Here is a 12041-nt window from a genome sequence, read left to right on the forward strand (position 1 = left end):
TTGATAAAGAGCTGCATTGGTCTTGATCTTGAAGGAAACGGTGAGTAAAGTACCCACAAACGAACGCAAAAAAAACGCACAGTACATTTCAGAATATCAATGTGATTTTTTTATGGCCTCATTTTATACGCGTAAAAGAAATCCACTGAATGTTACTAGGTGCACGGATGGTATAAATCGGGTTTTCTGTTTCTCTAAAAACACTTGCTTCTTGCTTATTCTTCTGATTATATCTGTTTGTGTTACAGTAAGAGCATTTATTTATTAATTAAAGAAAAATCAATTTCAATTTAAAGAAAAGCTTATTCTTTTGATTATATCTGTTTGTGTTACAGTAACAGCATTTATTTATTCATTGAAGAAAAAATAAATTTCAATTTCAAGAAAATATTGAATTGCAGTTTCGGCTTCTCCAACGAGAGGGCGCTCCAGTCCTACTAGTGACGGTATCATCTACCGCTTTTTTTTCAAAGAGCAATATGTGGGAGAAGAACAATACCACTAACACTTAACTTTATTTTTCAGTTAAATCATTCATACAAAATATTTGCGATTGAATTATTTTAAAACAAACATATTTACAGGTACAGTATTCGAAAAACTGAGACGCTTGAGCTGACGTAAACACATCACGTGGCGTTATGACGTAAATTACATGCGACCGGCAACTTCCTGAATATCCATGTGAAGCACTTTATCGTTAAGTATTTAATATTATCGGTATGTGATATGTGCGTTGTTTATGACAACCAGTAGCGCTTCAGCTCATGCCAGCCTGCTGTTTTTTGCAAAGAGACCTTTTAAATGTGAAGAAACTGCGGATTTAGACGTCTTTAAGCTTCCCGACAAGGTCAGCATTTCACATTTGTTGGCGGTGGAACAACTATTGCCAGGTTTGCCGGTCCCGTCTGCAGACTGCGTGTTCGATTGGCACAGTTGACGCTAGCTGCATATGTATTTTACTCATTGACGAAAACAATGAATACTAGCATTTCACTAACGACTGTTTTCTTACCATTTTAGTGACATACTGTACTGAGAAATGATGGCATGACCGGTGTTCGTGTTAGAATTGCCAGTCGTACTCGCACTCCGTAATTATTTAACAAAGGTAAAATGTGATTATGTTTGCACTGATTCTGAGTCTTCCTTCATTATTTCTTTTGCACATCATGTTTTTATAATAATAATAATAATAACATAATAGCATTAATATACAGCACTTTAGTAATATATTCTGTAATAATGGATTCAGAGTCCTGTTCAACAACAGGTGGGCTGTTTTAAAAATCATAGCAATAAATTACAATACACGATAAAATAAGTATTGCACAATCTTATATCAGTAAAACTTAAAAAAAATATAAATGGAAATATCTCAAGAGCCTAATGTGCTTATAAAAATGTCACAACAATTTGTAAATATGCATCAAAATGTATTTAGGGACACATAAAGTAATCTCTCATAAAACATGCCATTCATCAGTTTTTCTTAAAACTCAAACGTATTGCCCATTGTCATTTTAGGACAACAGTGGAATGGTGCCTTGGGCTACTGACAAGTGAAATTTATTCTCCTCTTTCTGTGGCGGTCTCGTCAGTGGAGCCCCATGGCCACTCGTTTTTTGGGCAGATATGTCCGCCTGCTATGCAGGGCCTCCCCTCAAACCGCGGCTGCCTGCTCTCCTCCGTCAGCCGCCAGCCTGGCTCATCTCCTAAAGAATCGATGCCAGCCATGGACTTCAGCGAGGTCAATGTGCGAGAGGCGGGTACTGGAAAAGGACGACGTGTTATCAAACATGCCCATTCGCACCCAGCTGGATGAGAAGGTGGAGAAAGCGACGGCGCCTGAGGACATCCTGCAAGCCTGGGAACAACACGGAGGAAATGGTAACCAAGCAGCTTGTACTCTGTTGGCTTGGACGAGGTTGATGCAGAAGACGCAGGGAAGGTTTCAGCAACAGCATGCCAAAGACTCAAGAATGCAGGATCTAATGGCTATTCTAACTCGGCAGGTGAGAAAGCCAAGTGTCCAGATGTCAAAGCTGTGAAGACAATTGACTCCTTTATTTATGTTCCAGATATCGACTGTGTGGAATGGAACTCTTGTGTCCATCTTGCGGGCTTTCTGGGTGTTGGGCGTCCCCGCCACGGATCCGGTGTTGGTGTCTATCCAAACGGAGGTCTTGTGGCGAATCAGACGGTTAAGCTACAAAAACCTGGGCTTCCTGGCAGAGTGGGGGGCCGGGAGGAAGGCACCTCAGGATATGGCCATCGTGAACGCTGCACTAAAACAGCTGGAACTGCGCTGGACTGAAATCGCTAATGCCAAAACTGTCAGCGCACTCATTTCCAAAGGACAACACATGTCACCGGTCTTAATGGAGAGACTCGAGGACAAGGTATGACATGCTTGAAGTGTTCTAACTCCTTCACTGCCAGACATGTGCAAAAATGTGTCCAATTTAGTGCCAGGGTTTTTGTCATTTTCACTCAAATTGCAGGACCCACAGAATATTCAGTTTTAGGACGACATAAACATTCAATGCGGCGTAAGAAACCTTAGACTCTCTTATTTTATTGGCAAAAAAATTGTTAATTCCTAAATTATATGGGTCTGGAGTTATCCGAGCTTAAAATGGGGGCGCCTGTACATGAGGCAAATGATGAAGGGGAAAAAACATTGCCAGAGGTCTGACCAGTGCTTTATCAGCACCCCCCCTTCCAAGAAAAAAACAAAACCGAACAAATTTGGGAAAGGCGCTCCACATCATATTTTCTCAAATAAATTCAGGAATGGCAGTGAATGAGTTAATTTAAATACTTATCGGAAGGTGGAAGGAATTCTGCACATGGTCATTCATAATCAATAATCGATCAAGTAAGTTTTTTCAACTACCTTAATGATCTCCATTTTAATAGATGCCATACCTAGGGGTGTCATTGAAAGAAAAAAAACACCTTAAGAAGGAAAAAATACCAAATGTTGCCACATAGCTGTACAATTTGCAGGTGTCAAAGTCAAGGCCCGGGGACCAAATCTGCTCCGCCACATCATTTTATTCGGTCCGCGAAAGCAAATCAAGCATGTCAAGTGTTATGATGCTTGCCAAAGTCCGAACTAAAATTTCAAATTGTCCCATGTATACCACAATAACAGTTATTATTTTTCTTTCAAATTTGAAAACTAGTTACTCATTAATGTGTTGTGCGCTCTATTTGTAATATAGAGGTGATTAAATATTCTAATGGCTTCCCCAAATTCATAACGGCCCCAGAGAGGAAACCGTAACTACAATGTGGCCCGCGGTAAAAAAGATAGCCAGATAGCAATACAGCTATACTTATGATTGTGGCAAATGGTGAGCGTGCAGCTACTTTACCATGCAGGTCACTTTACAGTCACAGGATAAGTTTTTCTGTGGGGGAGCACGCACCAGCATTCACTCAACCCGGAAGTAACTCAGATTGAAAGCTAGCTAGCTAATAAATAACTGACAGATACCTAGCTGGGCCTTCACTCAACCCGGAAGTAACTTGGATAGAAAGCTAGCTAGCTAATAGATGGCTAACAGATACCTAGCTAGGCCTTCACTCAACCCGGAAGTAACTCAGATAGAAAGCTACCTAGCTAATAGATAGCTAGCTAGATAGCCAGATAGCCAGATAGCTGTACAGCTATACCTATGATTGTGGTAAAGCACAACTACTTTAGCATGCAGGAAAATCAACACAAAACAATGCTTCTTTCCGTAATATGGGTGCCAATATGGCTGCATTATTATTATTTTTTTCCAAAGAAACACCAAAGCTGCAAAACTGTGCAAAGTGGCGAAAGATCACCGTATATACTTTATAATCCAATACTTACCCCTGCTAACCCTTCTCCCATGTCCCGCTTGAAGGCTTTGGAGCTTGCTGAAGTCTTTTCAGCCGAAGAGATTGCCAAAGTGTGCGTGTCTTTAGCCACGCTCGGCCGCAGGACCGTACCCCTTCTCAGGGCTCTGTCCTACCATCTCCTCCAGAGACCGTCGGCAGAATTCACCACACCACTCATCCTTGACATGGCCTTTGCATATGGTAATAGCACCTTCGGCATTCAAAGCTTTGATACACAAAGAGTTGTGTTAAACAAAAGTCTGCCTGTACAATAATGTATTAATAATAATAATAATTGTTTCTCTGTGGGCGAGCAGCGGCAGCCACACACGCCAACGTTCACTCAACCCGGAAGTCATTCAAATGGATAGAAAGCTTGTTATTAGATAGCCAATAAATAGTGAGCGAGATAGCTATCTAGCTTATATATAGCGAGCGAGATAGCTATCTAGCCAATAGCTAGCTGGCGTGATAGCTATCTAGCCAATAGCTAGCTGGCGAGATAGCTATCTAGCTAATAGCTATAAACCTTCAAATCCCATCTCAAGACCCACCTATTTAAAATTGCATTTTGTGTGAAGCTCTCTCTCTCTCTTGTTTCTATTTATAATTGTATTTTATTTATTGAATTCTATTTGTGATTGTATTTTATTTATTATAGTACCTATGCTTGTCTGTGACTGTAAAGTGTTCTTGAGAGCTTTGAAAGTTGCTTAAAATGTAATGTATTATTATTATTATTATTATTATTATTATTATTATTATTATTATTATTATTATTAGATAGCTAGCGAGGTAGCTAGCTAATAGATAGCTAGCGAGATAGCTATCTCGCTAGTAGATAGCTAGTGCGATAGCTAGCTAGCTAATAGATAGCTAGCGAGCTAGCTAGGTAATAGATAGCTAGCGAGATAGCTATCTAACTAATGGATAGCTATCTAGCTAGATGGCAAATAGATAGCAAATAAAAGACATTTCATAATCATTGAACAGAGGGTTTATTATTTGTTTAGTTGTAGACCAAGACTGTCATACTTGACACTCCTCTTGTATTTGATTCCATTTTAGAAATCATGATATGATGAAGGTGCGTTTGCCTCTTTTCTAATCACTCACCAGCCGAGCCATCATTGTGCTTTTCCAGGCAAGTTGAATTTCCACCAATCCCAAGTGTTTCAGCGAATGGCGTCCGAGTTGATGCCCAGAGTCTCTGTCCTGACCTCCGCCGACATCACGCGCTTTGCAAAATCAATGGGCTTCCTAAAATGGCTTCACATCCCCCTCTTTGAGGCCTTTGCCGAGGTCAGTCCTTTAGACTTCACACCTTTTGCTCATCCCTGACCATGATAACTTTCTTTCTGACTCCTAACTTTCTTTTTAATCTGCAACTTTCTTTTTCCAGCACTATGTGGAGCACAGTGAGAAATACAGCACCCTGCAGCTGTGTAACCTTCTCATGACGTTTGCCAGACTCAACTTTCAACCTAGCAAAGGAGATGAGTTCTATGAAAAGGTACTGGACTTGTGATGCTTCTATACCTACTTGTATCAGATCTACACATTTAGAAACTCCCTCAAGATTAACTCACTCACTGCCAGACGATGTGCAAAAATGTGTCCCCTACAGTGCCATGGTTTTTGGCATTTTCACTCAAATTGCAGGACCCGCAGAATATTGAGTTTTAGGACTACATAAATATTCAATTCAGCATAAGAAACCTTAGGCTATCTTCTTTTATTTAAAAAAAGAGTGAATTTCTAAGTTATATGGGTCTGGAGTTACCTCAGCTTGAAATGGGGGCAGTTGAACAAAAGGCAAATGCTGCCCCCTCGCGGAAGGGAAAAAACATTGCCGGAGGTTTGGCCAGCGCTTTATTGTCACCCCTGCAAGAAAAACCAAAACCCAAACAAATTCAGGAATGACGGTCCACGTCATATTTTAAATTCCCGAATGGCAGTGAATGAGTTAAAATGTGGTGCGATCCATAGCAACGAGTTTTAGGACTACATAAATTCAGCGTAAGAATTCAGCGTAAGAAACCTTAGACTCTCTTCTTTCATAAAAAAAAAAACGTTAATTCCTAACCTATATGGGTCTGGAGTTATCTGAGCTTGAAATCGGGGTGGCTATACCAAGTACAATACAAAACATACATATTGATTGATATAGCGCTTTAACAACAGCTGATACTGTAACAAAGCGCTAACATGAACAAAAAAAGAAATGCTTCCCCCTTGTGGAAGGGGCGGAACATTGCCAGAAGTCTGACCAGTGCTTTATCGGCACAACCCACAAGAAAAAAAACAAAACCCGAACAAATTGGGGAATGGCGCTCCACGTCAGGCTTTTCAGTTCCCGAATAAAATCGGAAATGGCAGTGAATGAGTTAAAATCATTCCTCGATTAACATTACTCTTATTATTTTACTGTTTTTATGTGTTGTGTTCAGGTTCATCCTGTGCTAGAGGACTCCCTGTCTGGGCTAGAGCTTTTCCTTCGGACAGATGTTGCATGGGCCCTATGTGTACTAGAGCAGGCCAGGCCTCACTATCTCATCCCACTCCTCCAGCAGGAATATGTTGCTCAGCTGTCAGGTGAGAAGCACATCAACAAAGTGACACATACAGACGTTCCCCAACTTACCAACGAGACACGTTCCTAACGGTCATTTGTCAGGTGAATTTGTTCGTAAGTTGCTTCATAATAATAACAGTACATTTCATTCACAAGCGCCTTTCAAAACCCTCAGGTCATTTTACAAGTTTTTCTGTGGGTGAGCAGCGGCAGCCACACGCGCCAGCGTTCACTCTACCCGGAAGTAACTCAAATAAATAGAAAGCTAGCCAGCTAATAGATAACCAGATAGATAGTCAGATAGCTATATATACAGGTAACATCCGACTTATGACCGAGTTCCGTTCCGACCAAGCGGTCGTAAGTTGAAATCCATTCAAAATGTTGAATAGAGACTCTGAGGTTAAATGACTTGCAAACTCTGGTGCCATCACACGGTCAATTGCTGTTTTTATTTATATAAGTTTAAGTTTTATTTATATAAGTATGTTTAAGACTTGTATAAGTAACCTGTATTGGTTTGTACTGAAAAATAAGCATTTAATAAAAGATATGCTCTGTAAAGATATGTACATCTACAACTGGAGAGAATACTACATGACAAAAATGTTCATATGTGCCATTGTTCGTAACTCGAATGTAAGTAGCGCAGCGTCTGTATCACGTTTTTTTTTAATGTTTCATTTGTATTCCCCACCCCTGCAGATGGAAGTCCAATCCGTGGGGAGAACTACAGACAAAAGCTCCTCCATGTCGCCGCCACATTGCACTTGGAGCATCCCGAATCATCCCCATCCTGCACGGCGGAGACTTTGCCCATCCTGGCTACTACCTCCTCCATAACTCCACTGCAGAGCAGCCTGAGAGAGTCTTTGGGCACTTTGGAGCAGAGGAATGGAATGCGTCGCATTGGGGTCAGCTCTGTGTATGGTTGGACGATTGGTAAGAGGGCCACCAGGATGGATGATTATGATTATCATACAGAAAGCATGTGCTCTATAATGATTGCGCACATGGTCACCGGGGGTAGTGCGTGCATAACAAAGTAAATAAGTCATCGTCTAGATCAAGGGTGACAATCATTTTTTGCCGCAAGCCACATTGTAGTGGCCATTATGAATTTGGGGAAACCAAACTATTCTGTCGTATTAACCTCGCGTCGGCCACTTTGAATGCTTTTCAATTTACAACCGTTTGACTTACGACCGTTTTGTCAGAACGGAACCCGGTCGTAACTGGGATTTTACCTGTATTTGGAAACTTTTACATGTTTACATATGATACAGTAAAGTCTCGTTATATCGATATCGGATATATCGATAGTCCCGGTTATATCGATACTATTTCTATGCACGCACGGAGAAAATTACATGCAAACAGGGTCGGATATATCGATAGTCCCGGTTATATCGATATTTTTTCGGACTCCCTTGAATATCGATATAACGAGACTTTACTGTATTTGGAAAACTGTTTTCATTCATTGAAGGGTGTGCGTTATAGTTCGGTGCGCCCCATGTAAGGAAAAAAATTAGAAAATGCACTATTCATTGGGGGTGCCCCTTATATTCTGGTGCACTTTATACACCGGAAATTACGGTAATGAATAACTCGTTTTCAAAGCTGAAGCCAAGAATAATGACTGGTTTGTGGTTTACATACGACAATGTGATATTTTGGTTCAAGCATCATGGCACGTGACATGCTTGATTTCCCTTCGCGGGCCGAATAAAATTATGTGGTGGGCCAGATTCGGCCCCCGGGCCTTGACTTTGACACCCGTGATTTAGCATCTTCTTTCACGCCACCCTTCTCACTAAAGTACGCACACTGTCTTCACTTTGAGACGTAGCGGATTTGAGCCAGATTGGAACTGAATTGAATGTTTCGTGTTCTTTTTTTTTTTTGCTCTTCAGATGGTGAATTGGTAGTCGATAGCGACAACAAGTCCGTTGACTTATCCCAGCTCAGAGCTCCTCATCTTCCGGATGGAGGCGGAAAGCATCCTTTACCTGAAGGGGCGCGACGGTGAGTTCCTGAAAACAACACGGATCTGGTTCTCCTTTTTCATTCAATTTTTTTCTTGCAGTCTGTACTTGTTGAAATAAATTGTGCTCTATGTGTTGTGCTTTAGAATTGCTTTCGTCGCGTGGGAATTCCCCAACTTTGTCTCCAAGAGTAAAGACCTTCTGGGGCGATTCGCCATGATGAAGCGACACTTGCAATTTGCCGGCTTCATTGTCGTGGAGGTAAGAGAGTTAATCGGCTTAAAATGATAATGGACATGAACGCTCGGTCGCTGACAGACGACGCACCCAGATATTAAGTCATTCGCTGCCATTCCCGAATTTGTTGTGGTTTTGGTTTTACTTGCAGGGGGTGCTGATAAAGCGCAAGTCAGACCTCTGGTAATGTTTTTCCCTTCCACAAGGGGGCAGCATTTGACTTTTGCCCATTTTAGCGCTTTGTTACAGCTTCTGCTGTTGTTGAAGCGCTATATAAATCAATATACATGTATTATATTGGGTTTTCTATCATCTAGAACTGCTCCATGTCACAAAGAGGGTACAGCAAGTGCTGAAGAATGAATGACTCTGTGTCTTTGAGTTGTTATATTAGTTCTTATTTAGTTTTTTTAGTTTTTTTACTTCAAGATGGCACCGCGAGAGTGGCTGCCTTTCCAGCAGCTCCTGTATTTTGTTTTTCTACTTCTTTCTTCCCTTTTCTCTTCTTTTCATAACTTTGCTGCTGTGAAATATAAAATTCTCCACTGCGAGATGAATATAAGTACACCCAATCCAATTTTGTACAGCCACCACCATTTCAAGCTGACATAACTCCAAACCCATATAACTTAGGAATTAACTTTTTTCTGATGAAAGTAGAGACTTCTAGAGAGGTTTCTAACGCTTCATTGAATGTTTATGTAGTCCTAAAACTCAATATTCTGTGGGTCCTGCAATTTGAGTGAAAATGACAAAAACCCTGGCACTGGAGTGGACACATTTCTGCCTATCGTCTTGCAGTGAATGAGTTAACCATCAGCCAAGTGTTAAAAGAAGTTTCTAGAAAACAACAAGTGATGTACAGACTATTAGCTTTGATGCATGAGCAAACAGGAAGTGGGAACTTTGCTGTGACTTTCATACTTAGTCACAATAAAAGCAGTATTGCGCAATCTTTTATTCGTAAAACTGAAAATATCTCAAAAACCTAACGTGCTTGTCAAAAAAGTCAAAGCATTTTGTAAATGTGCATCAAAATGTATTTCGGGACAGATAAAGTAATCTCTGATAAAACTTTTGTTCTGTTTATCAGTTATATCATGATTGAGGTAAACTTCTGGTAGCTTTAGCCAGATAAAGACATCTGTGCCACTTTCTTTCATTGCAACATGTTTTGGTTCTATGATGTTCATCATACTTTTCCTTTTTTACTCCACTAATACCTTTTCTGTGTCACTATTAAAAAAAAAGTATTTTCCGGTGTATAAGGCGCACCCAAAAGCTTTGATTATCTTTAAAAGATGATCCTGCTCCTTGCTCCTTATATGCCAGTGCGCCATATATGTGCAGTAATATTGAGCCACAACAGGTCTCGCAACTACTGTCAGCAACCACCGACTCCATTTTCCCCTGTAGAAGAAATAGTGCGTAACCCCAGTCTTTACTGTCGTGCCTTATAATGTGGTGTGCCTTCTATTTAGAAAACCTTTATAAATTTACCTGTATAAATTATATTTGGAAAATATTTTTAATTCATTGAAGGTGCGCCTTATATATGGAACAAGTTTGAAAATACACCATTCACTTTGGGTAGTACGCCTCATACTCCGGTGCCACCTATTATACACCACATTAATTAATTGTGCGTTGCTTGTACAGGTTCCTTATTACGAGTGGTTGGATTTGAAGACGGAGCATCAGAGGTTGGCCTATTTAAAGGACAAGATGGGCAAAGCTGTGGCCGAGGACATGGCCAAGTGAATTGACTCGTCTTGATCACAATTGCAAAATCGACTCAATCACAAGCTTTCACGGGGAATACAGTAAACACACACACACACATACGGACTAGTGCAGCATCGCACTTTTGCATTGAAAAACAAAAAATATAGATAATAAATATATTGACTGTTGTTCCCACGGCAACGCATGGGGCTTTCCCTGTTTCTATGGAAATGGTGAGTAAGAGTCAGAAAAGCAGCAGCGGCGGGCTTCACATCTTGATACGGTCAACTTGAAGCCGTAACATCTGTGAGGAACATTTAATCAATACAGCAGTTGGTAAGGATGTTGCGATATGGAAGAATTATGTGGATGGTCATCATTTAATCTATTTGTGTGAGTCATCGTGTGATGGAATAAAAAGCTTTTATTGTGTAATTGTTTTTTTTGTATTTCCACTGTTTTTTTTTTTTTTTGGGGGGGGGGGGTCATAGGCGGGGGACACCCTGAACCGATTGCCAGCCAATCGCAGAGCCCACAGAAATGTGCACACACATTCGCACAAAGGGACAATTTGAAGTGTTCAATCAGCCTGCACATTTTTGGGAATGTGGGAGCAAACTGGGGTACCCAGAAAAATCTCACAATGGCACTGGGAGAACATGAAAACTACAAGTCAGAGCCTGGATCAAACCTACGAACTCTGCACTGTGAGGCAAATGCACTAACCGGTCATCCACCGCCTTTAATAAACATAATACTTTGAATAATTATGATTCATGGAATGTGCTGCACTTAATTGTTACTATGACATTGTTAGCACACAATACATAGCTCGGAATCAAACCCATGACCTCTGTACTGTGTGGCCAGATGTGCCAAACACTACTTCACTATACCGCCCCAAATTATTTGTATCCATTGATCAAAGTAATTTTATTTTGTAATTTTTATTTAGATAATTTAAAACAGGGGTTTCAAAGTCTTTTTTTTGCTGCGGGCAAGTTACGGTTTCCTTCCGCGGGCCGCTATGAATTTGGGGAAGCCATGAGAATGTTTAATCCCCTCCACATATTACACGCACGACAAATTAATAAACAACTAGTTTTCAAATCTAAAGTCAAGAAAAATGACTGTTATTGTGATTTCCAGACGCCAATTTGAAATTTTGGTTCAGACTTTAGCGAGCATCATGGAATTTCACAAGTTAGATTGCTTTTGTGGGCCGAATAAAATGATGTGGCGGGCTAGATTTGGCCCGTGGGCCTTAACTTTGACAATTTAAAATATTCATGGATTTTTATTTCGTTAATTTAAAAACTTGTTTGTTTTTTTGTGTATTATTTAACTCATTCACTGCCAGATGTGCAAAAATGTGTCCACTCCAGTGCCAGGGTTTTTGTCATTGTCACTTGAATTCCATGACCCACAGAATATTGAGTTTAAGGACTACATAATACTAATAATAATACATTTAATTTACAAGCGCCTTTCTGAAAACCCAGGGACGCTTTACAATAAAACAACAATACATAGTACAAAAAAAACATGAATAAAATGATAAATAGTAAAATAGCAGATTAAACTAGATAATGAATGCAAGTTTAAACAGGTGGGTTTTGAAAAACATTCAATGCAGT

At 40.3% G+C, this 12041-nt stretch overlaps 1 protein-coding gene across 2 annotated transcripts; it reads left to right on the forward strand.

Annotated features, from left to right (window-relative positions):
- The first annotated feature begins 663 nt into the window (after positions 1-663).
- On the forward strand, positions 664-10850 carry fastkd4 (FASTK mitochondrial RNA regulator 4). 2 transcript variants are annotated; one of them, XM_088998670.1, is made up of 12 exons: positions 664-850; positions 1024-1111; positions 1528-2015; positions 2082-2402; positions 3906-4080; positions 5024-5181; positions 5282-5392; positions 6330-6474; positions 7160-7396; positions 8371-8482; positions 8589-8703; positions 10339-10850. In XM_088998670.1, the coding sequence occupies exons 3-12, from the start codon at positions 1611-1613 to the stop codon at positions 10438-10440; spliced, it is 1881 nt and encodes a 626-aa protein (XP_088854796.1). In that variant the 5' UTR covers positions 664-850; positions 1024-1111; positions 1528-1610; the 3' UTR covers positions 10441-10850. The 2 variants fall into 2 exon arrangements, with proteins under 2 accessions (XP_088854796.1, XP_088854797.1); XM_088998671.1 differs by lacking the exon at positions 1024-1111.
- The last annotated feature ends 1191 nt before the right edge of the window (positions 10851-12041 follow it).

Source organism: Hippocampus bargibanti, linkage group LG06, assembly GCF_051943395.1.
Source record: "Hippocampus bargibanti isolate YZ-2025 linkage group LG06, ASM5194339v1, whole genome shotgun sequence".
Classification (NCBI taxonomy): domain Eukaryota; kingdom Metazoa; phylum Chordata; class Actinopteri; order Syngnathiformes; family Syngnathidae; genus Hippocampus; species Hippocampus bargibanti.

Coding starts and splice junctions, on each gene's coding strand:
- fastkd4 (XM_088998670.1), top strand. CDS start 1,611: ATGGCCACTCGTTTTTTGGGCAGATATGTCCGCCTGCTATGCAGGGCC. Junction 2,016..2,081: donor TGGCTATTCTAACTCGGCAG/GTGAGAAAGCCA, acceptor TTTATGTTCCAG/ATATCGACTGTGTGGAATGG. Junction 2,403..3,905: donor TGGAGAGACTCGAGGACAAG/GTATGACATGCT, acceptor TCCCGCTTGAAG/GCTTTGGAGCTTGCTGAAGT.